The sequence below is a fragment of the Ceratina calcarata genome, unplaced genomic scaffold (assembly GCF_001652005.2).
Source record: "Ceratina calcarata isolate Rehan_Ccalc_2016 unplaced genomic scaffold, ASM165200v1 scaffold203, whole genome shotgun sequence".
Lineage (NCBI taxonomy): Eukaryota > Metazoa > Arthropoda > Insecta > Hymenoptera > Apidae > Ceratina > Ceratina calcarata.
In genome coordinates this window covers 47,361-74,253 of record NW_017141919.1, presented here as the reverse complement: position 1 = coordinate 74,253, position 26,893 = coordinate 47,361, and the positions used below count along the sequence as shown (strand labels likewise).

General features: G+C 37.3%; 3 protein-coding genes, 1 long non-coding RNA gene and 1 other non-coding gene across 12 annotated transcripts in view; 3 read left to right on the top strand and 2 right to left on the bottom strand.

The window, feature by feature from the left end:
* The first annotated feature begins 517 nt into the window (after positions 1-517).
* Positions 518-7,653, top strand: LOC108622075 (neuroblastoma-amplified sequence). Its single transcript, XM_018019743.2, has 14 exons — positions 518-619; positions 701-889; positions 989-1,223; positions 1,304-2,106; positions 2,180-2,390; positions 2,489-2,709; positions 2,780-4,362; positions 4,448-4,753; positions 4,819-5,107; positions 5,182-5,493; positions 5,570-5,978; positions 6,058-6,929; positions 6,995-7,117; positions 7,190-7,653. Exons 1-14 carry the CDS (start codon positions 533-535, stop codon positions 7,463-7,465), a joined length of 5,916 nt encoding a protein of 1,971 aa, XP_017875232.2. The 5' UTR covers positions 518-532; the 3' UTR covers positions 7,466-7,653.
* Positions 7,654-7,853: 200 nt separating this feature from the next.
* On the bottom strand, positions 7,854-9,965 carry LOC113463944 (uncharacterized). Of its 2 annotated transcripts, XR_003388778.1 has the most exons (3): positions 9,049-9,965; positions 8,207-8,839; positions 7,854-8,111 (listed from the first exon to the last, which is right to left on the bottom strand). It is a non-coding gene; the product is annotated as an uncharacterized LOC113463944 (long non-coding RNA). The 2 variants fall into 2 exon arrangements; XR_003388777.1 differs by having other exon boundaries at positions 8,207-9,965.
* Positions 8,546-8,619, top strand: TRNAI-AAU (transfer RNA isoleucine (anticodon AAU)). Its single transcript has one exon. It is a non-coding gene; the product is annotated as a tRNA-Ile (tRNA).
* A 3,892-nt stretch (positions 9,966-13,857) lies between the features above and the next one.
* Positions 13,858-19,230, top strand: LOC108622071 (mitochondrial uncoupling protein 2). Its single transcript, XM_018019736.2, has 5 exons — positions 13,858-14,157; positions 14,276-14,397; positions 15,958-16,067; positions 17,200-17,412; positions 17,626-19,230. The coding sequence occupies exons 1-5, from the start codon at positions 14,038-14,040 to the stop codon at positions 18,003-18,005; spliced, it is 945 nt and encodes a 314-aa protein (XP_017875225.1). The 5' UTR covers positions 13,858-14,037; the 3' UTR covers positions 18,006-19,230.
* A 1,002-nt stretch (positions 19,231-20,232) lies between these two features.
* The window catches only part of LOC108622069 (cytosolic carboxypeptidase 1), a 29,307-nt gene continuing 22,646 nt past the window's right edge, over positions 20,233-26,893 (bottom strand). For 5 of the 7 annotated variants that reach the window (XM_026811199.1, XM_026811198.1, XM_026811200.1 and 2 more), the window contains 4 exons: positions 21,657-21,909; positions 21,084-21,208; positions 20,850-21,002; positions 20,658-20,769 (listed from right to left, as the gene is read on the bottom strand). In XM_026811199.1, coding sequence (XP_026667000.1) covers positions 20,658-20,769; positions 20,850-21,002; positions 21,084-21,208; positions 21,657-21,909 — 643 coding nt within the window. Of the gene's footprint in view, positions 20,439-20,632; positions 20,770-20,849; positions 21,003-21,083; positions 21,209-21,656; positions 21,910-26,893 lie in introns of those variants that run through there. The other 2 variants (XM_018019730.2, XM_018019731.2) reach the window with 2 other exon arrangements.

The window sequence follows — 26,893 nt, the reverse complement described above, 5'->3', positions numbered from 1 at the left end:
TTTTGCTTGGTGCTTTTTACTTCTCGGTCCAGTATATCCTAAAGGGCGCCAAAAATTTTTTGGTCTGCAAGGTCCCATAAGGCTGCCACTCTTTAGTAATCTCTCCTTGGTGATAAAAATCATGATTACAAGACGGATTTTTAGCAACTCGAAAAAAAAATTTATATCATCTATCATTTGTGTAATCGCCTAGATTACCGGCGTATGACCGCGGGAATACTCTAGACAACTTTGAAGTTAGAGAATCAACAAGATAAAGAATCTGCTATTTTCAATTGTTTTTGATGGTTTTCGTTTGTTTGGAGTAAGAAATAGATAACAAGACCATGGACCTGAAGGACGGTACATAGTCGAGGGGTAGGGCTCCCAAAAGCGAAAGAGGAAAACAGCTCTGTTTGAGCCATGGACCTAAAATCCACGATTTGAGCCTTCGACCATATATTTTTTTACGTTTTCATAACTTTATGAGCTTAATATTGTGTTTACACACACGAGTTTGACAATTATCGTAGCGTAAACATGCGATCAGCTGATGGTCCAAAATGATTCTTTATTTTTATTTCTGTTAAGTAACACTGAAGAGCCAAAACTTTTCGGTGAACTTAAGCAAATCACTTTAGTAAGTAATACGAAAAAGTTTGAATCAATTTAAATATTTGTTAAAAGATTAATATAGAAAAAACCGTGAATCTGTTTATAGCATATGCGTTGTCGTCGTACGATGAGCCACCATATGCACCGCCATCTTGGTGACGTCACGTCCGCAGTCATATTGCGAATAGGTTATGCTTCCAATTACAAAATGACTGAGTCCGACGAAATATCAAATAAACCAATACTTTATGAACTATTGGAATATTTTATTCGAAAGCAAGAACCGGAATTAATAGTAAGTTCATGTCATGTGCATGTGTAAATAAAAAACAAGCAGAATATAATCTATGATTACCCATATTTCATTACATTCATGAAGTAATATACCTTACAGAAATGCAAAAATGATGTCGTAATTTTACCTACAACTGGCACAATAAAAAATGCACTCAGGTATCTTAATAACAGGTATTCTTTACCGGAAAGTATATCACAACAAATCAGTCTCACGTTACCATGGAAATTGGCAATCGGAGATTCTGGACGTGTACTTTCTCTTTTGCAAGAAAATGTGATAGAAATTAGGAAGGCAAAAGATGAATATTCTTCAATCGTTGGAAAAGCTTCTGGTAGGTATACTTTTAAGATATGACATAAAAGTTCATGGAAAATATAAAAGATTCATTTTCTTACACACTAATTTTTTCAGTACCAAAGGATGCTTTTCCACAATGGAGAAAATTGGCTTGGAGTCCAGATGGAACACTGTTAGTATTAGCATCAAGCAATGGCTATACTTCTTTTTACAATGGATTGGGAAATAATGTTTTTAATATTAGTCCTAAGACTGTGTCCCAAAACCCCCATATTTTGGAAGCTGGTGATGCAATTGCGTCTATGATCTTCCTTAAACCAAAAACAAAAACAGAGAAATGGTCTTATGAATTTTTGTTAATCACATACAGTGGTTTAGTCAGATCATATTATGTGTCAGCTGTTAATGGGTTTGAAGCCAACTATGAATTTTCTTTTGGCACCTTTTACAAGAATGGTGTAAATTCTGTTGTTTATGACGAAAAACATGATTTGTTTTATGTTGCTGGGAATACGTTCACCCAAAAAGTAATGTCATCAGCCTCAGATAGCGGACTGACATCATGGAGACCACTAAATGAATATCCGTACTGCAAATTGTCTTTCACTTTCGACGATGATTCGAAAAACAAGCCAGTATTTTCCATATGGAATATTATTCCAACACTAACTTCGATACCGGAATCAATCATATTCAAAATGAAAATTTCACCAAACAGTTGTTATTTAACATGTTTACATACGGATGGCTCCATATCTTTATGGAGATTGCCAAATTTATTGATACAAAGGAAATGGAAATTATCAGAACAACCAGATTTTAATATACCCAATCCTTTGGGACATGCAAAGTCAAAAAAATATCCACCAGGCATTACTGAATTTCATCCAGTAGATATTGGCTGGTGGTCTGAAGAGGTATAATATATATTTTTTCTATTAAAACACGTATTGAATCTATGAATTCTAATCTACTATTATTTTCTTAAAGGCAATTATAATTGCAAGATGTTCAGGACCTACTTCCGTATGTTCTATAAAAAATCTGAAGAATCTTTTAGGTACATGCCCTGAATTTTTAGCTGAACAACTACAAATATGTGAACTCGGTTCAAACCGAGGTTTGTTGTGTTTGGATTGTGAAACATATGTAACAAGTAAAAAACGAAATAGGGAAACCAATGCAGAAAATCAAACATTAGGTTTGTTGTTAGACTTTTAATTAGTTTGAATATACATTTCCTTCTGTGTTCGATGATTTTCATGTGTTGAATAACTATTATATAATTTGATATTTAAGAGGCCTCGTCGGAGAGTGAGGAGGAAACTGATGAATTGGAAGCAACCAATATATTAAATTATACAACACATTTAGTTCAAAGTACTTTATACTCTATTACAGACATCGAAAGATTTCAACCAAAAAGAAAGAAATCTAAGGTATTGTTTAGAACGTACAGAATCCTGGGACTGAAAAGTACGACACCTGAAGAACTTTATTCTCGTAAAATTGATATAGAGGTATGATTACTTACGAAATTTATTATTGTACCTTGAATTGAATTGAACTGATCAGAGAACTGTATTATAGGAATATGAAGAAGCATTGGCTTTAGCCAATACGTATAATTTAGATACTGATCTAGTGTATCAAACGCAATGGCGCAAGTCGGAATTATCTTTAAATGCTATTCAAGAACATTTGAGTAAAGTCACCAAAAGATCATGGGTTCTATGTGAGTGTATTACGCGGGTTCCAGATACTATAGAAGCAGCAAGAGAACTGTTAAATTTTGGTTTAAAAGGTGCTAATGTAGCAACTTTAGTAGCAATTGCAACCCATGACAATGGAAAGTTTGTAATAGATAACGCCGACGAAGATTGGGGTGAATTGGATGAAGCCAGTATTAGTTTACGGCAAATACAGAAAATGAATCAGACACTTGAAAAAATCGACATAAAAAATTTATCCGAAGCTCAAATGGACTTGATTAGATACAGAAGAAAACTATTAGATCACTTGGATAAATTACTTACATATGAAATTATTTTAAACTCCTCGTCAACGTACGATAAAAAATTTTATGAAGAATTCCGGCAGCTTTCGTCTATCGAAAATGCAATTAGATTTGCAAAGGATGGAGATTGTCGGGCAGTCGAAATTATGTTCACGTATCACGGCAAAAGTCTTTTACCTCATTGGCTAGCAATCATTAGCTTCTTTCCAGAAACATTAAATCCATTAAAATACAAGAAACTTCTACCGGAGTGTGATATTGATGGACAATTGTTTCTGCTCGATCAATGTGAATTACGTCAGATGGACTGGGCTGAGAAAGCGGATTTTAATGAGATAATTAATTGGGAAAGCGATGACAAGTCGCAATTAATTTATGAATACAACCCATCACTATCTACATACAGAAACACATTGCTTACACCAGAATTATTAAAAACATGGTACGAATCAAGAGCTTATGAAATTGAAAGAAATAGTTGTATGATCGATAACGCTCTGCAATTAATAAAGATTGCTAAAGCTCACAATATTAACGGTTTAGAAAAATTATTATTGGATTTAGAGACGTCCGATGATCTCATTTACAAAGTTTATTTAGAAGATTTATCATTAGATCAGTTACAAAAATTATCTGATTTGGAAAAAGTTAAACTGTTAATGAGTAAGACTACCGAGAAGAGTTTTGTTGAAGATATAAAAAATTTTTTATTGCCATTTATAAAGAGACGACATGCATACATGGGCGGTGAATTAGAGAAACATTTGTTCAGTGATTATTTAGTATCCATTAGTAAAGATAATTTAAAATTATCGGTCAAGCTTTTTGAGTATTTGAAAAAAACTCGCGATGGAGAGATTTTTCAAATGATAGATGATATTGCCACTTTGGCGTTAGACTGTATATACGCTTGCAATGATCCTGACATGTACGAAAAAGCCATGAGTATTATGGATTCAATCGCTAAAGATCGTGATGGGCGTAGAAAAAGTGCCGTGTGCTCTCTACTCGAAGAGCTTGATAGAGAACTTGACTGTACAAGAATTTTGGATAAATACGGCGTTAAGACAACGTTGCATGAATTGCGAAAGAATAAAAGTAGCCCTGAAACTGTGGAGCAGCTATTGATCCAAATGGCAAGAAATTTAAACAAAATGTAAGCAACCATATTTTTCATATTTCCTATTTTAAAATCAATTGTGCTTCGGATTCGATAATATGTTTTGTACATTTGTTTAAAGAACTCCATCCCCAGATGAGAAACAATGGGCTCAGTTATTAAACGAAATGTTAGAAATTCATGCTCTGTTTTTCAACTGTGTTGATATAAATGTAGAAATATGTTTCGAGATCTGTGTGTCAGCGCGTTTGGTCTCGGGTGTTAAATCCAACATACAGAATTGCGCCGCTTTAATCGAAACATCGAAGAACGAACAGTCTTTGTTGAAAGTATCCTACAATAAAGCAGTAAATTTAATTTTAGATGCCAGCAAAGAGTATTTTAATAGCTCGAAATCGCTAACCGATTCTAATATGGAATTAGCTAAGTAAGTATTTTCGTCTCCCTTTTACAATTCGGTGATTTTAATTTTCATAAATGATATTATTTCAGAGCTTGTCTTAACCTAATTGTAGATGATAATGCCCAAATTAAAGAAGAATATGACCTCATTAACTCACTTCAAATTTTGAATGAATTCAACATCGATATTTTACCGCTTCAAGTGCGATTAATGCAAGATCGATTAAAATTGATACAGGACTGTTTAAATAAACGAGAAGATGCCCATAAAAGCCGGCATAGATTATTAACGTTGGCGAGTTACTTACGAATAGAAAAAAATAATAAGAGAACGCGAGAAGGAAAGGTCTTAGAATTAATTGCAAAAAAAGCGCTTGAGGTAAAGGACTTAAACTTGCTGTTTAAATGCTTCGATTTAAATGAATATATTTGATTTATAATATAATTTTATAGGTAAAAGACTTTAATGTCTGTGCTGCTACGTGTCAGCAATTAATGCAAAATAACTATATTCCTGCATGGGCCGTCGCTTTAGAATTAGGTTTTTGTGAAGATTACGACGATCTACAGATTAGACAAAAATGTTTATGGTTCGCAATAAATAATGGACCTAGCGATGTGTTGAACAAAGCCTTGGATCAGATACATCTAATAGAAATACAGATCTTAAATAAAAATTTAGAATTATGGATACCACCCGATTCATTATTCGACGACTTGAATGATGGTGATAGCGAAGACGAATTTACTGATGCATTAACTACTGTAAGAAATATACAGAAAGTATATTGTCAACAACCTAAGTAGTCCATTTTGATAATAAAATGTTTTTATCTCACAGCCACAAGTAGAAACTAAGGAATTCGTGCCAAAAGTACTAGAGGCTTCTACTGAAATAGTAAAAACTTCAGCGAACGTCGTGGAATCGACGTTCGGTTTAATAAGAAATATGGGTGACAGAAATTTTTGGAAATCTAAACTGAAATATAATTTTTCGAATAATCAAGATAACGAGCCTGGACACGATGGTAAAGAACATTGTACAGAAGATTACGATGTTCAAAGTTTCCCATGTTTTTACGAAGACTTACATAAAAATTGTAGAATTAGTAATCTTGATACAACGTACACAGCGTACTCTCAACCAGATTTGGAGAACACACAGCTCAAATGCTGTCGTGCTTTTTTAAGAATAACAATGTTAAGTGAGTCGTCTTGTTACGGATTAGAAGTGAGTGATATAAATCATTGTAAGTATTATGCGTCACTTTAAACGCAAAGCAGTAAAATTTATCCATCCGATAATTAATAATTTTTCTTTCAATTCAGTATTTCTAGAGTGTGTAAAATACACTATACAACAAGACTGGTTACTAGGCATGGCATACTTGTTTAATGTTAAAAAACAATGCCTAGAAGAAGTGCAAAGTCTCCTAACAGAATTACCAGATACAGAATTATACATTCAAACTGCGATGTACTATTATGCTTTAAAAATATATAGGAGTTTAAATTTAGATTTTGAAAACTTGTTTTTGTTCGATCCCTCAAGTCTAATAAGGGAATCGATGTCTATAGCACATAAGTGCAAAGAATCTAACATCTATGAAGCATTTAAGTATTGGCAAATGCGTTTATTCGAAAAATATGGAATAAAGAAGACAGATTCTTTTCAGTCAAATGAAGAGACCATAGATTACAGTTCAGAAAACTATAAAAAAGATGAATTTGCTTCAGCATCCATTCATGAATCAGATGTAACTATTGAAAATGAAGATTCGCAACATGGCAGAAAGAGTAATTTGTCCGAATCTAATGATAAAAATGACCTAGAATGGACGGATGACTGGGGAAATTTTTCAGATGAAGAAATAATAGATAATGTCGAAAGCAAAAGAAATATTTTAGACGAAGAATTGTATACGGAATACAAAATTTCTGTTCTAAAAGATATTGGTGAATGTGCAACAGAAAAAGATCGTTTCGAAGTTTTTGAAAAAGTGTTCAACAAAATACAAAATATTGATCATTTTTATGAAGTAAAGAAACTGGTGTTACACTGGCCAATATTTGAAGATTCTGAATATACGGGAATCGACAAACATCCAGTCTTAAGAATGATGAAAATAGTTCATGTTCATGTTAAGGAAGGATTTTTACAAGAATATAAAGAACTAATAGGAGCACTGCCTTCAACAAATGTAAGTACACAAGTAGAAATTATAACGATCAATGTAATATTAATCGTTTAAACGATTTGTAACAGATACTCAAGGAATTTTTGGACACGAGAGAAATTCCACTTGAACATATAATTTATATTCAACTGGATTTGGATAATTTAGAATTCCATCAAGAGGCTGTGAACATTCTAAAAGAAAAATATAAAGTATGTATGAATAAATATTTTAACATTAAATTTTTATTCTACATTTGAAATAACTATATCCTTATGTTTCAGGAATTGATTTTACCATCACCAATCCTGGAAATGTTGTTTTTGAAAAATTTAACAGCATTTTTCGATCCAAATCACGAAGTATATAATCGAATCATTGAGCACGTTTTTATAAATCGGTCTCTTACGAATATAAGAGAGAACGCAGAAATTCTTGTACACGAACTGAAGAAAAGAAAACATATTTCTCATGCATTGTGCATAATTAGATTGATGGAAGATATACCACCATCGTTATGTACATTTGATACGTGTTACGAACTGCTTATGAGAAAATAATTGATATACTAACTAGAGAAGAATTCAAATATAGGAGAGGTTGCGATTTAATATGTTGCATAAAATAATTCTTTTTATCAAAACTTGAAGAATGGGATATTGGTATGAAGCTTTTAAACTTGGTCCTATGTAAAAACACATTTTAAACTACATGTACATATTAATAATTGTTACGGTGTATTATTTGTTATATATATATATATATGTTACGTTTAATCTTATTTACTTCAAAATCAAAGATGTACAAAAAGAATGATAGATTATTTAATTAATGTTATTAAGTAATGAAGTTATTAATATAGTAGTATATATTATATAATAATATACATAGTATTAGTAGAACACGGATAGACATGAAAATGAATTACTACGATCGTAATAAACAAAATCAGGACAAACTAATTTCTTTATTGGCTTCATAACTACCTTTGATATCTTTCGATAACAAACTGCAGCTACGGGATTAAATCAACTTCATTTAACCCTCATACGCAAAGTCCAAACTGCAGACAAAGTTCGGACTATTTATTATCTTGACACTCATGCATTTCGAACCAATTGTTTCTCATGCAGTGACTCGACGATCTTCGATATTAAGTCGCTCGACGTTCTTTAGTAATTGAAGAACTTTTATCGCAATGAAAAACTAAGGCATACAGAATAATCTCTGTAATTGTTAGTGTTAGGTAATCAAAATATGCGAACGTTGGTGGACGCAAACCTTTGCAACTTGCAACCTACCGTTTATTCCGTCAAATGCTTAATTGAAACTCCACGTGCGGGCACCCAACGTTTCATATCCAAACATACTGTAGGTTGTCGAAGACATTCTCGCGACTAAATTAATTGTCATAAAAGACATCCTGTTTAGCTGTGAATCTTTGACCAAACATCTTTTTAAAAAATCCACGCGTTGTTTTTCTTTTAATCTTCTTTCCTTTAATTATATTCTGACATTAATGTTTAGTAAATTGCGAACTATTTTATTAAATTTCTTTTTTAATAAAAACGTAACAAAATATTAAAAATCATAATTCACATATCGGCCAGAAAACTTGCAAATAAGACCAACTCGTCAAAGGCCCATTAGCTCAGTTGGTTAGAGCGTCGTGCTAATAACGCGAAGGTCGCGGGTTCGATCCCCTCATGGGCCATGTTTTTTTTTCATTTTGCGATACATAATACACTTATTTTGAGAGACTAATGTATGTAGTATACATACGTATGTAGTATATAATATAATACGCTTATGTAACATATAATACACTTATGTAATGTATATATGTTAGTAAAACTTCAAGATGAGACCAATTATGAATTTCTAAGTTTCTTCCGAGACACATCCTTGTTTTCCTCACTTTGTGACCGGATCCTCTTGGAAAATAAGTTATTCGTTAGACAATGCTTTGGATTCCTAATGATCTTGTAAATTTCTCGCTTTTCCAAACAATCAATCTTTCGATAGCCGATGGCTGTGCAACCTCGAATTATCAATCATTATCTGTTTTCTTTCTAAATTCTCTTGCACATCAACCAAATACCTGCCATAATATACCTAAAGACTGAAGTAAGGGATTCATTACCTGCTCATTGCCAGTTTAAGAACAGTACTGGCGCTACGCGCTTACAGGGTGCTTTTGAAATATTGCGCTTGCTAATTTTCAACGATTTCAAGAACCCACTTGGCTCGGAAGGCGGTCTCATTCATGTAATCTTACATGAGGCTGTACTGTAGTTTCAGTATCGGTGATTTATTTTCAGAGGTATAAGTGCTTAATATGGGGCATTTGAGATTACTGACCACATACATGAAACCGCTGAAGCGAACGGATTCTCCTCTATTAAAACTCGATAACTTTGCGTATCATAAGAATCATCGTATAATATTTATTATCGTCTTTAGTCTATTTTGTGATGTAGATTGTAAAGGTACTTCGTATTACACGTGTTGGATGACTAAAATGTTTTTCTCCTAGTTATCTCTAGTTTAAGAAGCGTATTTTAAAGATTAGTCACTAAGGTCGAAATCCACCCTGAGTCACAGGGTTAGAAGTGACCCTCCCCTTCCTATAGCTAGGATATATATATACATCCGCCGAATCCTAAGACAGCAGATTCAGCCTGGACTCGATACTAACCGCATTTGTACTGAATTCCTCTACGTTGTGCAGTATTTTGGAAATATAGTGTTACACTCAACCGAGCCTAGTTTCCTTACGAATCCTGAACACAACACACGCATCAACTTTTTAATTTCCAGTTATTGAAATGAAATTTTAATGACTGTTTAACGCGTGTTAGTCATTTCGAATCATTCGATATTTTACAGAAAGCAGAAATAAACTGTGTGCATTAATCTTCATAGCAATTATTACGAACTTTCTTCAAAGAATCATAGCAGGATTTCCATATTCGTTAGATAAATATGACGTTCTTTTTTCATGAACAAATTGAAGTCCAATCTTGCAACTTGCAAGATGCTAATTGATCTGACCACTCTTTTAGAAAGTACGTTTTATACTGAGCTATGTTTCTAGTGAAATTATCGGATTACTGATTAATCCATTTGGAGGTCATCTTAGTAGTTAAACTTTACACTTAGTAGTTAAAGAATAATTGTTACCGATCACTATGGATATATTCCATAAGGCGAACGTTTATGTCTATTATGTAATTACTAATAGCACGATAAGATAATCGTAATCTCTAGATGTTCGTGTTCGTACTTATCGAAAGGTGCTTGGGAAGGACAAAAATATTCATTAAAACTTATCAAATGTTTATTTTACTATGAGAGCACTCAACCAAATTCTTTAAGCAGAATTATTTTGATATCTATACTACATATTTTACTAAACATTATTTTATGAGTAAGTTTATTATTTAAGCTGTCTAATGTAACAAAAACCAGGCAAGGATGGGAAGGTCATAGATCTCGCAATAAGACATAATTTCAATCCAATGGAATTTTCAACGACTTAAATATGATTATGCAAGGTATAGTATATCGTCTTAACAATGAATTCCCTCGGCAACAAAACGTATCGATCACGTTTCAAACGATAACCTATTTTCGAAGAAGTTCCATTATTTCCTTTTACCGTATGACAATTAGATCGAATAATGTTCAACTGCCGTTAATCGATGTAAATAGTTATGATATTTGCGTAAAAATAAGTTTCCACAATGAGCCATGGAAATTTCCAATAGTTGAGGGCTGTGCGGTCCGGCCCTCACTGCGCAACACCTTTTCATTGAAGGGTGCTGCGCCTGCCCAAATGTCCCAAATATGCAGCTAAGGGTACGTCCGTACTACCACTTTCCTGGATGATATCGATCCGATCGCAAGCGAGCTTCCTGTGGCCAAAGTTGACGTCACAGACTGGCGTTGATAGGCAGAATTCAACTGCGAACGGTTCTCATTGGTTGGCGAGCCGGTATAAACGGCGCTTTCACGGTAAACCTGTTCCAGTTGTGTTGTTATTCACCCACTGTACACTTGGTAAGTACTCGTCTAGATCGTCTTCCATTGTTTCCCCGATTATTTACATTCCATTTTCTCAGGTCATTAATACATTTTAAATTCGAACCGACGTACTTGTATTCAGCGTTATTGATACATTCTTCTGTAAAATATTATTTTCAAACAAGTTCTACATTTTATTTCTATAATTCTAAAATCAAGCCGATATGATCGTCTTACATTCTACAGAATTTTATAGATAATATTCAAATTTTTCGTCACGGTTAAAACATCATAAAAATAATGACATAGTACGTGTATCGAAATATTTTATTGTAATAATGGATATGATGTCCAAGTGGTTGGTTTTCAGACCATTAAGGACGTTTCGCTATGCTGATAGCAAACCACAATCGCGACTATAAAACACCGTACAATAGTTTACATAATGAAACGGTTTCCGTCCAATAACTAAATGTTTGTCATCGTATGAAACATTTCTAGTTATCTAATTAAGCACAGATGAGATTGGAAAGAATAAAAATTTCAATATATTGCTCAAACGGAGCTACAAGAACTACGGTTACTATTACTGCAATGCATATGCGCGAATACTTGACGTGCTAGATCGATTTCAACTCCAACGCGTGACCTGATATAAATTATATATACTCCCACGAAAATTTGACTAAAGAGTTCTATATAAATAACTAGTGAAAAGTAAAACTGTACGATCACATGTGATGGAAATCACAAGAGTATAAAACAGAATTTTCAGATTGTTATTTACTTTCATTTATTAAATGCTGGTGTTAGTTTTTGTAGCAATAATTTGCATGTAGTATCGTGATTTTCATTATCTGACTATGGATGGGGTACAGTATTGCGTCCGCGTCGAGGATAATCAATATGCCTGTATTATATGTATATATTCAGCAGCTGTATCCTTGTACACAAGGATATCACAGGTTTTTGCTCTTTCGAAACTCGTCAGCAGATTGTTAGAAAGGAGATTTATTATTTACTTTCTGATCTCACAACAACTCTCATAAGTTCGTAAGTAGAGTAGGAAGGAAAAGTAATTTAAATATAAATGTTTAAGAGATGTTCTATTATCGATCAAATGTAATTTGCAAGTAATTTAAACACATTGCATATCTGATTTGAGATACGGATAAAAATTGTGGGTGCAGCAATAGGTGCAAGCGCATGGTCGGAGGTTCGCTATCGATCGCATTGTTTGCATGCGCCTTCCATGGTCCTTCTGCACAACGAATGTCGTCGACATTACGTATTCTCAATGAAGAAATTGTCGTCGGTAGTGTAGAGGGAATTAAAGTTCGCAACAGAAATCAGTGGCCGAAGGTTACAGCAAGCGGTTCTCAATGTTTATAATTTGAAGTTATTCAAAATTTCAAGAAATTGATCTTGATGACGAACGGATGATTTTCCGTAGAACTCAAATAGAATCCATTTCTGATATAAATTTAAATTAATTTTTCTTGATTATTAAAATCGACTAGTCAACTTCAGTGTGTGAAGTTGAAATTTTTTACATTGATGAAAAACAATGCAAAATTGGATTGCTTGGCGAAATTTAGGAATACAATACGGGTTTCTACTAAAATGGTATTCAAAAGTTCCATCAATAAATAATAGAGGCATGAACATTCTGTACATTACCGCAGCAGCCTTGTTACAAGCAAAAATCACGAGAACAACGACTGAGTTTCACGCCATTCTCGGTTCAAGCATTTCTCTTTAACCGAAATAACTTGTCAGTCGCAATAACGCGTGACAAATATAACTGGGTTTCAACATTGCGAGACACGTGGGAGCAAAGTCAAACTCGTTGTCGAAATAGCAAAAAATGACGATAAAATGACTCAGAAAAAATTTGATAAATGACGCCCACAATTTTACTGTAATAATTCAGGAATTTGATACTCTTGAACGAATTAAAATCAGTTAACGTATTTAAATACATATTAAAGCCTGAGTCTTGTCATTGGCAGCTCTCCAGTACCTACCTATACCGTTCTATTTTTGCGTCATTCGTAGTTAAAGTCCTCATTGAATGACCAGTGCACGAGTGCATCGTACGAAAGCAGTGACATGAAACCGAGCATTCACGTGTATCGTTACGTAAAGCCGAAACGTGGGAAAAACGACCTAATTGCAAACGATTATACGACACAAGCTTCCCAATAACTTTGCGTAGCCAGACCAAACACGGGATTTCGATTCGCGTCAGATATCGTTAGTACACGCGATTGACATGTGCTTCTCGCTTCACGATAGCCTCTTGTCTTCGGGTTTGTATTGTGCGATAACAGAAAATTACGTACCTGTTCCGTGTTCGTGTATCAACGACTCTAATGATTGATGCTGACTCGGCCGGTCAGTCATTCAACTTATTATTGTAAACTCTGTGCAAGATTTGACGTCGATTTTGAAATGATTACTAACGCGAGTAATGAAATTCCATCCCCATGGCTTTTGAGTCTTATGCAGCAAGTCAATCATGGTGTTGAAAGTCTATTTTATAATATAAGTGTGATAATATTTATGTAAGATAACATAAGCGAGACTCAACGTCATTCATGGAATTTCGTTCGTGTTAGAATTTCGAAGTAAATCGACAAGTTCCTCATAACTTTTTCTCCTGTTTTCTTTTACAGAAGAATAGTATGTATAAAGTACTTCATAATCAAGACATAAAACACGAGTGCTCGCGGTCAGGGGGACTGCATGCGTATCCTGATCACTTCAGGGAACCTAAAAACCTCTATCTTTAAGACAGCAGTCTACTAAATGATTATCTGAAGGTTCCTGTCCTCTGTAGGACACTGTATATAGTGTAAATATTGCTTTTCTAACAAGAGACAAGCCAGAGCAGAAGGATTATCCAACTCATGCGGAGATATAAAAAGAAGAAAGAAGAAAAACCGAGAGAATACATATAACGAAAAGTTTGCACTCTAACTCCACTTGTACGCCGACGCACTTTCATCCAGCTAGAACGCATCCGATCGCGATCAAACGAATACAAATCAAATCGCGATACGAACAGTTTTCTGGCGAGGAAAAGATAAAGAAAACGAGCACAATGAAGCAACAAGCGTTGGACGATTTCCCTCTGTGGATGAAATTTCTTTCCGCAGGCACCGCAGCCTGTATCGCTGATCTGGCTACGTTTCCCTTGGACACCGCCAAAGTTAGGATGCAGGTACTTATTTCGAAGAATTTTTCTGACTAAGAAAATATCGTTTAATTTTACATTAACATTTTTTGAAATTACTATAAATGTGTAATGGTTTCTACTACGATGTTATAATTGTTTCTAGATTGCCGGAGAAAGCCGTCCTCTACTTTTGGCGACAGCGGACGGCTCCATGTTCGCGCTACGAAATTCTCAGCCAGGATTATGGAGGACAGTAGGAAACATCGTCAAACTCGAGGGAGTAAGGTACGTTGTTCACGATCCTATTCGTAATTTTAAGTCAGTGAAGGGGTAGGTACAACCAATTTACGATTACCATAATTATTATACGCAATAGCTACCAATTTTTTACGTATACGATTTTGTATATACGATCCTATCGATTTAGAGATAAAATACTTTTAACTCATCCGGATAACTTTGTCATGCCGGATCGAATACCATAGAGAAAAGAAATAAATTCCATACTGGCTGATTATAGGGCTATTAAACACATTCGAGTAACTTGAGTACATTGCTTCGCTACCATTAATTATCCTGAAATCTATTACTCGTTGACTAGCGAATTTCTCCGATTCTGTGCACGTAATACCGCGATACGATTACGCTTTGATTGATCTCTTTGCTTTCTAATTCTAATTAATTATTGAGTCGATCGACGTCGCTGTCATGCTCTGTGATGCGCGAGCCAAAATCTAATTATAATTAAACAAATGCGTAATTTGTTTGGATTCGTTGCTACTGTACACAGTTATTGCTCCATAATACTTGTACGAAAGCTAATCGAGAGAGAGCATCGATAACGACGGAAAAAGATCGATAAAGCATAATGTGTTAGCAATGAAATCGCGAATTTACAAGTATGATGAATCGCTGACGCACTGGCATTTTATTTCACTTATTATTACCAATGCTAATTAAATTACTTTCTTTTCTGTTTTGTTAAATTCCGTTTCTACTTTATAAAATGCCATCGACTTTTGTTCAATCGAACATGTCAATGGCATCCTTTTCTAATCTCTCTTAATCAGCCCTTTTCTCTTTTAAACTTGAACACGAGGTGCCTTTCAATACAGCATGATTATTACAGTATCCTTTATTTATTCAGAAATATAGAGATCAATAATCACTATGACTAAATCTTGGAAAGCACCACGTGTTAGACTTTGACCGTCCCATATCTATATCCAATTTCTGTTCTCATTTTTAATTTCAATTCTTATTTTTCTTTGCTTTACGTTTGTCCTGCCTCTGCTCAGCCACTGTTTAATTTTTTTGGACGCTCATAAGAAAATCTTGTAATAAAAGCAATGCAACAATGCATCGCTCAATTCTATTTCTACCGCGAATTCAATTTGTCATAACCATATCCAGCTCTCTCAACGCAGACTCTCTCCCATTAATTTATTTACGTTTTCTCTCGTGATCCTCGAATAATTTAAAACACTCTATTAGCTTCCCTTCATTCGCGGAAATCAATGATAATGCTAGCCTTAATTTTTTTTAATTCACTCGAAAACAAAACTAAAGCAGTTGAAATGCCTTTTATTACAATTACTCGAAAGAATGAAGGGGAGCATATTAGAGGAAGAAAGAGAGAGAACGAAAGGGAGAGAGAGACAGAGAGAAAGAGAGACGAAGAACGAGAGAAATAGAACGAAATATAGAGGATAAGAGAGAAAACAAAAATCGAAAGTGTAAAAGCAAAGAAAAGAAATAAATAAGTAAATGTACGAACTATTACCCCGGGCTACGTTTGAGGGTGAATTGTGAGGGGCCGGTGAGCTTGAGCGAGGGTGGTTACAGGAGCCTGTACGGAGGTCTGTCCGCGGGACTCCAGAGACAGATGTGTTTCGCCAGCATACGGTTGGGCCTCTACGACGGGGTGAAGTCACGCTACGCTGGAATCATCGACGGTACATCCAACAAACTCCTAACTTTTTTCAATTACGTAATCCTCCTCTAAGTACGAATATGAAACGAGTAGATCCAGTCTACTCATCTCTCTGTTACACGAACGAGTAACAACACGCGTAAGTAACGGCTGATTGGTCGACCATCGTTCACCATCGGCTGCCGCGTGCTATTACCCCTAAAAAGATACTTGTATTAATGAAGATAACTATTATCTTTAGCTGAACTAATTGATCGCGTATCGGAAATCACGGTCTCGTTCGAGTATCTTTTTTTTATTTTTTTATTTCGCCGATTAAAGATCGAGTCGTCATCGTTTCCACGGTTTAGAATAGTTTATAGTTTATACTGTAGGAAGCGAGAGTGGATGAAAGGTGAAGGAGATTAAGCCTGAAGAACTAAACTAATCGTCGATTTGCATTTACGTCGCTGTAACTTTCTTACTTCGTACTATAATCAACGGTTTTCATTTATATTCTTTTTTGTTTTTAAGATTAGAAATTTATACAAAATGTGTGAAACTTCGTCTCGTTAATAAGTCTGATTGTATTATTTAAACTCCCGTTAATCGCGTGCAGATGAATAATGTATCAATGTATGTTTCCATAATTAACGTGTATTCTAAACTACTAGATATCTTTATATACGTGCAGTTACGTTAACTTCCTCTACTTACTGGCATCAATGCGTTCATAACGCGAGATACCTGAGATCGATGACAAACCTTCTCTTTCATGCTTCGTCAATTTCAATATTTACTAATAACAATTATAATGATTACACCAATCATAAAGACAAAGATATTTGTCATTGATCTTAGTCTCAAGTATCTCGCTCAGCATTCGATCGAATTTCTTATCACAAGCCTATTGTATTCTCACAACAAGTCTCGTGACGCATGACATTAGAATACATTATCATAGACAAAGCGTTTGATTATAACGCTGACAACGATATATTTATACTCCACAAACGTGTTGTACCGCGCAATGCGCGATATTTAAAACCGTCCTGAATTCACTTGAACGAACAAAACCGTATTGTATACGTATACTATCCGGAACAAAAATTCAAATCGAATCTAACAACTCCGGACTGGATCGTTTTCTTCATCGTGCCTTTTTATCTTAACAGGTAATAACAGGAGCGGATCGAAGAATATATCTGTGCGAATCGCCGCTGGGTTAACGACTGGTGCGTTGGCGGTGCTCCTTGCTCAGCCGACCGATGTCGTCAAGGTTCGATTGCAGGCTGGAAGTAATGGACGATCATCGGTGAGATACAGCTCGACCTTGCAGGCCTACAAGAACATCGCCACGGAAGAAGGGACGAGGGGTCTTTGGAAAGGTAAAAGATTATTGACTCTACATATTACTGCATGCATGAGTCCTCTTTTAATTCGTTGCTGAATATAATGAAAGCTTACTTAACTTAAATTCGAGACAATTCGCAGGTATATCTGCAGACAATTGTCTTTCAGTCTGAACGAGATTAGGGGGTGTACCCAATTAAAACATGAGACAGAATCCAACAATTTGTAATTATTATTCTTTCATTCAGGAACCGTCCCCAACATTACGAGAAACGGAATCGTAAACGTCGCGGAGATCGTTTGTTACGACATCATCAAGGACTTCCTCCTCGAGCACAACTATGTTCGCGATGGTATCCCTTGCCATTTGACAGCTGCGGTGACAGCTGGTCTGTGCACCACGCTCGTTGCCAGCCCAATCGACGTAGTGAAGACGCGTTACATGAATAGCGCCCCAGGCGAGTACAAAGGGGTGAAGGATTGCGCCGTTCGTATGTTCATGAAGGAGGGATCGGCCGCATTCTACAAGGGGTTCGCGCCTAGCTTTTCACGTCTGGTATCCTGGAACATCGTTCTGTGGCTCACTTACGAGCAATTCAAGATCTATGCGAATAAGATGAATCAATGAACACACGTTGAATCCTAAGCGATTCACTGAGCATACATTATACAACCGTGCTTTAATCACATCGCAGCTTCATTAATCTCTCTCTGTATCTCGATCGTGTGTAACTTAGGGATGGGAGAATCTATTATATCACGTGCAAGTTAGGCTTGGACTTGCCTACCGTCGTTACCTCTTCTTTTACTAGAGATTGAAAATACGTTCTCGAATTAGACATTCAAAATTATGCAAATAAGTATAAGACGCGCGTATATAAAATATTTCTCTTCAAAGTGTTTATGAAACGTTTATGTCTCTATGAAAATCAGTAGTGAGTTGAACGATGATTTTCATGTCAGGGTAAAACAATAGACTTATTTTAAATTTTGCTTTCTCTTGATCAAAGGATTGCAATAAATCGAACATAGTTTGCTTGATCTTAAAAGTGCATATAACTTCGATGCGAACGACGGTAGTCAATTCTCCCATCTGCATATTCGTTGTATGTTAATCTTTCTTTAGAAACGGCCGCACATGCACTGAAAATAAATTCAAATTATAAGTCAAGTATTTTGGAATTCGGTTTCGTAAACCTACGGAAAAATGTCGTTCATTCAAAACTGAACTGAAAGACATTTACTTGTAATTCGTATTAAGAAAATTGAAGAAAACTTTAACTAAATTCAGAATGCTCGTGCGACCTTAGGAGTTTCTAAAATAATTCATAAGAAAGGGTTTTCGGCTGCTATTTAGACAACTTTAGAAACATGTAGAATAATAAAAGGAAAAAAGGTTTCTCTCACTGTAAGAATCTAAGTATAACATGCGCATTACGATACGCCAGTCAGACAATAAGGTTCCGGAATTAATTATTATCAATTTTTGACATAGTGTACAGCACGTGACACTGCGTTCGAATGATTTCTGTTTTTAGACTTTGAATTAAATTCTCCGATGGTGCTGTAGTCAAGAGTTAAACGAAGATCCTTTGCTACATAAATACGTATAACTTATTACACCCTCTTTATTCTAACCATTACGTTAACGCGGGATAATTTATCGCAGTCGTCCCTAGATTATTTAACAAAGAGAAAAGACATAAAAATCTCGTTTCGGGTCAATTAAATGTACAGGGCACAATTTTTGTCGAACTTCGACCGAAGAATTTGTAGTCTCTTATTTAAAACTATGTTACTATCTATTCATGTACACTTCGCATTAAAGAGCTATTCCTATCTCATCAATTTCATTCGTGTAATCTATTTATTATTTTCTTAATTTTTTTTTTTGATCACATTACCAACACGTATAGCAGTATATTCGATTTCTCGACTTTCGTGAAATCAAAAATTGCGATTCAAATACCACGCAGTATTAATTGTTTAATATTACACTTAACCGATTACTGATTGTATCAGCTCATGTCATGATTACGACATTTACAATCCACAAACAGCTGTTGCTAATGCACAGCTATATATAACTGTATAATTAACGTTACTGCCTTTCCAAATTAGTTTAAGAAGCAAAATTATTTTTTCAGTCTTGATATTAGTACATATGTATTTTACGTTTCAAAAGAGAAGGATTACGATAATTGTATTACACAAATATCAATCTTCGTTAAAATGGCACAATTGTTTTTAAACTGTGGACGACAATTTTAAGCCTGGCTGATGTAAAGAACTATCTTTGATTCAGTAGTACCTGGATAAATCGATAAATGATCGAATATTTCCAACACGTAAACGGATTTTCGAATGGTTGCGGGTATGTGAATGTTTTTAGTCTCAAAGCGCAAGAGGAAAATGAATAAATAAGCTTTATTTTCTATGATCACATTCGATAAAATATCACATACAATAATAATACGTAAACAGTGTGAAACAGCACAAAAGGAAAATGAATTTTGCTTTCCAGGAATTAATTATTCCAATTCTTCAAAGGCCGGCATCCTTGATAATTAGTATATTACATACTTTCAGTGAACATTTTATGCAGTCTTCTACTTTCGTATCGATGAAGCCTCCTGCTTCTTATACTGATCGTCGTTTTTATTTGGACGAAGATGCTCAAATTCGAGTTCGAAGTTTCAATATGTAAAATGTGTAGCTAAGGCGATCGTTTCTCTTTTTTTCTCAAAATCTTATACAAAAGAGATCGAGGCTTCGATTTTTTCTGAATAGAATAGGATCTCCGTAGACGTAGTTCGACATTTGTTACAAGTTTTAAATAAAAATTCGTCGAAGCGTACAGAAGTATGTCGTTTTTTTTATTCGACAACCATGAATCTATATAATTCTTCCTGACCAATGTGCAAGAAGCGCAAATCCTTGCCAATTTGATAATCCGCGATGGCCTTAAGTTTCGAAATCGGATTCGTCCGATTCGCAACTGGACGAGATGTCATCCTCCATACATGTTGACTCTTCAGGAATGCCTTCCCCCATTGGTATCCTACAAAAATAATCAAACATTGATGCAACGATATCAACAATATTGAACAATTTTTTTAACCATCTCCGTTGCCACTAGTTATATTAGTAAGTCAACCAGGCAAGATTTAACATATTAAACTGTTATATGGAAGCACATGTTATGTTATGAACACTCATTGAAACGTATTAAAAAATATTGCACACAAATCTTGCCTCGAGTTGTGTACTTAATCATTCGCTAAGGAATCGCAGATACATGATGCACCGCAAGTTTGTCCTGAATGCATTTAGGGACCTTTTTCCGTCTCTGAGAAATGCATTTTAACGGACAACAACCTTCCTCCGGCATCCTGTGTTCAGAAACCCTTGACGTTAAGTTTTCTACAAACGTGCCTGTCATCAAGTCACAATTCCACGCGTCACAACTTACTTCTCGATGCTCCAGTCCTCGGCGCAATCCTTCATCATTGATAAAGCCTGACAAAAATCCTGTCCGATCGCCTTCAGGTCCTTCGTGTCCAGATGCAAGCCGGCTAGATTTCCCTGATCGCATCCGCAAAAGCTGCTCTCCATCGTGTAGCTCCTGTGCAAGATCAAACCGAACGAATCGGGATTGACGCGATGGAAAGTTCGATATAACCGAGACGTGCCTGCAGGAACATACCTTGAAACGCCCAGCTGCCTCCATATGGCTACTCTAGCAGTCGACTCCTTGTTCCTCTCGACCTTGAACGAGCACAGTGGCAACGCGAACGCCGGGGATATTCTTTGCATGAGGTGTGGCAACATCTGAAACGCATATTGCGAGGGTCGCTTTAAGGAAAGTACACCCTCCGATAGTATTTATTTTACAACGCACCTAACTGAATCCCGCGGAGCACGGTACATAACGTTTTAATTTTATTTCAAGCTCCGAACACGCAATCATTTTTTGTAATCTCATCAAACACTACGACGGAACTTATGAAGCGATCAAACAGTTCCTGCCAGGTTGCATTCCGATGCAAAGTACACGGGTGTTTAAGATTGGAGCGCACAGTATCGATGGAACTATCCTCGGTTCGCCGTAAATTACGCTTGCTCGCGAAACTTGTTTCGCCGCGAAGCAAAGCGGGGAACCGCTCGCTTGTAAATTGAGTTCGATAGATCGCGCTAGATTACCGTTCGTACCCGCAATGCGACTCGTTGCGTGCGTCTAAAAATAACACCGACATGCTCCTTTTTCGAATGCCCTTACCAAATACTGCGCCGGCTGGTCCGGTTTCGCCCTGTCCGCGGCGCTCCAAGAACCCGACCTTGAGCAACCGAACAGAAACACGTTCTTCCTCCGTGAATGGCCGTGGTAGTCGACGAAAACGTACGGCGGCCGCTGCAGCACCCTCGTGCAGTACTCCATCAGTCCCTTCGTGTGGTATATCACTGGATGGAGAACCTGATTAGGGTTGCTCCATCGCCGATTCAGATCCTCGTTCGTCAAACCATATCGATTGCTGTAATCAATCAAACGAGAGCATTCCTTTAAGTCTCTCTCTGAACGCAATCAACGGAAGGGGAGTGTAGAAAATATTCACCACATTCTAGTCGTACATATCTGTTAAAATCAAAACGTTTATAGATGACTAATAGACAAACTTTTAACAAAAATTACAAATGCTTGACCTTCATTTTGGAGAGAGTACACGGACGTTGATTAATCGCGTAGGTTCTGATCGATCGTTTCCAATGTAAATACATTAATACGTTGTCGATCGCGCGTTCTATTTGCACTCTACTCGCTAAAGAAACCAGAGTCAACTATTTTATTTATATCGCGGATCGAAGTTCTGGGAAGCACGGTTTTAGAATTTCCTGTCAGTTCGCACGTCGAGAAGGTGAATGAAGAAGGGCCCCGATGGTCGGAGATCGTCTTCATTTAAGGATTCAACCGCGGTTAGAAGGACGTTTCCGGCGGCCGGAAGTCGACCCGAAGGAAGCGACGCCTCCACGTCGCGCATAGTTAATGCTGGTGCATCGTGGACCTCTGGCGTCCACCGATACCAGCTCGTTGTTACCTGCCGCGTCGTTTTGATATTGTTTCAAGGTGTACTTATCCCCTTACCCGATACTCGGAATACTAAATACGCGCATCGTGTCTGTCAAGAACTTTTTTCTCTCCTCTAGATCAAACACGACACTCAAAATCTCTGAAAACTTAAATATTTAACGTGACCAAACATTGTGACGCAACATGACCGAAGTCCGAAATTCTACTGACATTACTCCAAGGTCAAAATCAGCATTTCGAAAACGTGAACTTCATTAAACAGCAGGACAATGTACATTTCGAGAGGAACGCAAATTATTTACTCGCGATCGAAGTAATTATCAGGCAGTAGAGTCACGGCTGTAGGAAATCGTTTGAGGGATTAAAAGTCGGTGTAGAGGTGGACGTACTTATTGTAGACGTCCCCTCTGATCGAGACATCAGAGCCACGTAACAGAAAACATTAGCAATTTGACGCCTCGTAATCGCTTCCGGTCTTTAAGGCAGTAGGTACACGTGCACGTGACACAGACCCAAGATAGCAGCGTAACGATCGATATCTCGCTCGACTCTCGGAACAGATGGCGAAGAGAATAATAAGAATAATGGACGCGCGATGACGATGCACCTGTGGTTGATGTTGATGACGGTATACGTCGCGACGCGGTGTACGCGAAGAAATGCTCCGTCTTTTTCGTCGTCGAGGACGTTCACCGGCGGACGTTCACAGAAATCGTTGAAAAAAGGACAGTCATTGGAAATAATAGATTTCGTCCGGTGGGGAGCGTGATAGAAAGAGAAAGATAAACAGGAAAAAGAGATGAGACGAAATAAATAGTAAAAAAACTGCTTTTGGACGTTGGTGCTTATAATTAACGAACAGAGAAGTTTAGCTTCTTTAAGAACAGCAGTGTTTAAAATAGCATTACACCACTATAATTCTGTTATCTTCATCTCTATTACAGGTAAAACCTGAAGAAAAAGGAGAACATAATTGTTAATTAAAATTTTCTTTGTTCTACTTCAGTCACGGTCATGATTGCAAGAGTCCTTTGCAAACAGGAAAACGTGTTTCCCTCGGCTCAAAATTTCATTGTACTCACTAATACATTCAATGACTGTAATCAGCAGATTACATTTACGATTAGACTATTATACTCGAGGAGAAAGAACGCAGCGCATCACGGCGCGGTAATAAACGTTCGAACAATTCGAAACGAAGAGAGATGTAAATTGAACGGTGAGAGTGACAATGAAGCAATTGCGCGAGGAGGCTGAACTCGCGGTTTTATTAACCAGCCGATGTAATGGGCAACATCAGTCTGTTCGTGCTGGCATAGCGAGTTCCGATGTCAATGACTCGAACGGGGGAGCCTTGACCGCGAACTTCTCTCACCTCCTGAGAGATCCTGTACAAATTACACTTAACCGACTGGCTCGGGACCGGCTCCAAGAGCGTGAGATTTTCAAAGGTACCGCCACGTCTCGAAACAAAACCCGACAAACAAAAACCTCTGGTGAATTATCCTGATCCCGCGCTCGTTGGATTACGATTACCACTGCCGCGCCACGCCGATCGCGCGCGATTTATCATCGTAATTTAATCGTTCATAAATCACCGTGGGGATATCCATCGTTTCTCAATTTCATTGTCATTCCCTACCGCTGGCGCACGAGCTTTTATCGATTATCGATAGGTAATCGCGAACCGATAGCACGATTTACTTATTATCATACCTTAACCGATCGTAAATCACCGTGGAACGCAATGGATATGGCTTCGACGATGCTACTGCACTAGGACATCGTTCGATATTGGAGGATTGCAACGAAAGTGATTGCATCGCGGCGCGGCGTTTCTCTTTGGTTTCGCTCTCAACAGAGAAGACTCACGATCATCCTGCCACGAAAATGGAAATCGAAAAGCCCCCGAGGCCGAGAAATTTGGGAACACTGTATAGAAACCTGATGTATACTTGTAGAAAATCGTGTCAAATTGTGTATTTAGAAAGAAGACTCCACGGGTCTTAAGAGACAGAAGATGAAATTTCTCAATTGGTTATCGATCAAAACGCTCAGTTCACCAGGAAGAATAGCCCCCTCCAAGGTTAAAAGAGATCGTGCAATTTATACCTATGACGTCGATACCTTTTACGTATATTAACGGTTATCGAACATTCATTAATCCCGTTATGCATATTCGTCTTCACAGTTCATCGATCTCGCTCGGTATTTCGATTTATCCATACGATTGAGAGTTATCGCGCTCCATCAAACCGCTACCAAAGAAAATACTGTCAGAAGTCATGAGATACTTTAGTCAAGAGGATCGCGAGTCAAGGGGAAGGAAAAATCCACTGGGCATCGTTTTCTTGCAATCGTAAAGCGAAATTCTTGGGCACCTTGGGAATGCTCATTTCTTCGTGGTCATCTTTCCACGTATCACGCGTTTCTTCCGTGAACTTTACTACCCACTCGGGTAGTACCCTCTATCTGTTGTTTCATCTCTTCTCGCCTCGCGGCATTTTCTTCCCGAGGTTATCCCGGGGTTCGATCGTGTAACCAACTCCTTTTTACCCTCGCCTGGCGAGCGAAGCCACGAACTCCGAGCAAGAAATCCATTTCCTGCGCCGATACCGAGCACGAACACGAACGAATACGTTCCATTTCAATTCCTACTCCGTTTCATCCATCCGTGATTATTTTGCCACGGTTTCTAGAACGATCGATGTCCACTAAGGATCTTGTTACGCGTGCCTGAAATTTTATGTGGAATCGCGCCACGTAAATAAGGGTCTAGTTAAAAATGAAAAATAATTGCAAGTATTGCAATAAATGTTGCAAGTCGGATCAAATATTTCATAAGTAAGATGTCAAAGTCTTATCCGTAAACGAAGTGGAAACGCTAAAACCAGCTTTTTAGGATATCGTTTGTAGAATAAATTTTCAATCAGAGAGGAGTTAGTCCGACAGAATAACAGCGGATGTTGTAGTTAAGATTTTCTTCTGAACGGGATTCACATATGTTGTCGTGTTCGTGGCGACTACATTTGTCGCGATATATCGTGTTTAAAACGTGCAAATTACCACGGTGCACCTTGCTGTAAATACTTGTACGTAGCTGCCGCGGTTATCTCGAACGTCTTCAGGCTCCCAAGTGTGTATATCGAGCGCCTACTTTAGGTGTAGTACACACCAGGGATTAAACAGGATTGTCTTCTAATGAACGCACCCATCGCGTGAGATCCTCGAAGGGGATTGCGTTATTATTTTATGATATATATTCAATGTTTCCACATATGACACGTTCGGCAAATGAGGTTCTAATAGCTTCTTAATAAAACTGTTGTACAATGGTTTTATCTTCAGTGTGCGCCGTACTTTAAGCTTCCGTGCGTCGTGATACCGCACGTATAGATACAGGAGGCGAAGAAGCAGAAGCAGCAACAGCGGTAGAAGCAGGAGCAGATCGCCAGCGACTCGTATCTTTATAGCGTCACCGATACAAAAGGGACGCGAAAGGTCTCAGGTGACACTTGCTTGCTTCGAGATCGTGGCTCGAAGGGCTAAAGCGTTTGCGCATTAGAATACTCGTGACCGGTCCCCGATTTGCATTCCTCCTGGCGAAACCAAGGTCTACTCCACTGTGCTTCCCTTTCTCTCTCTTCCTCTCTTTCGTTCTTCTCCATTGAATCCTTTTTTTTGTCTCCCATTCCCTTCGCTCTTTTTTCCACTACGTCGAGGGAATGGTCGAGAGGAGAGAGAAAAAGGCGAGACCTGATGAATTCTCTCTCAGCCCGCTGACGTTTCTTTTTCTGCCGCCCTGACCGATCGTTTCTTCGAAGTTGATGCAGTTTGCTACGGCAAAGCCAGCAGCCCTGTTGTTCTCCTCTCCTTTACCTTCTCCTCTTTCTTCTTCTTCTTCTTCTTCTTCTTCTTCCACGGTGAACGAAACGTAGGAATGCTATATACGTGGAGGTTTTTACTATATGTAATACGATTCGTCGCGGTGAACCAACCTCGGACCCGAGGGCCATCGTAAAATTTGCGTTTCACAGCAAGCGGCCCTCGCGTAAAATAGAAACGGCCGGAACGACGGATTCCGGCTCTCGTGGATTAATAAAAGACCGGGTGGTAAATCAATTCTCTTAGAAGGCTATTGGCATCCTGCGATCACTAATGAGTAACATGAGGAAAAAGATGCAGAAGGACGCACAGGAGGAAATCATGTGGAAAACGTTTCGACTCGTTCTTCGAGTTCGACGTACCTTCAATCGCAATCGTTTTGCTAAATATAACACAATCTTTGCATCCTAATCTTCGCCATCTTTCATATCGAATGTGATAGGTCGAGTCTAGAATCTTAATCGCAAAATTATTCGAGTGTGGAAAAGCCCTGGATTTTCTCCGTATCAATTACTTTCCTGATCGACAACGATAGATTAGAAATC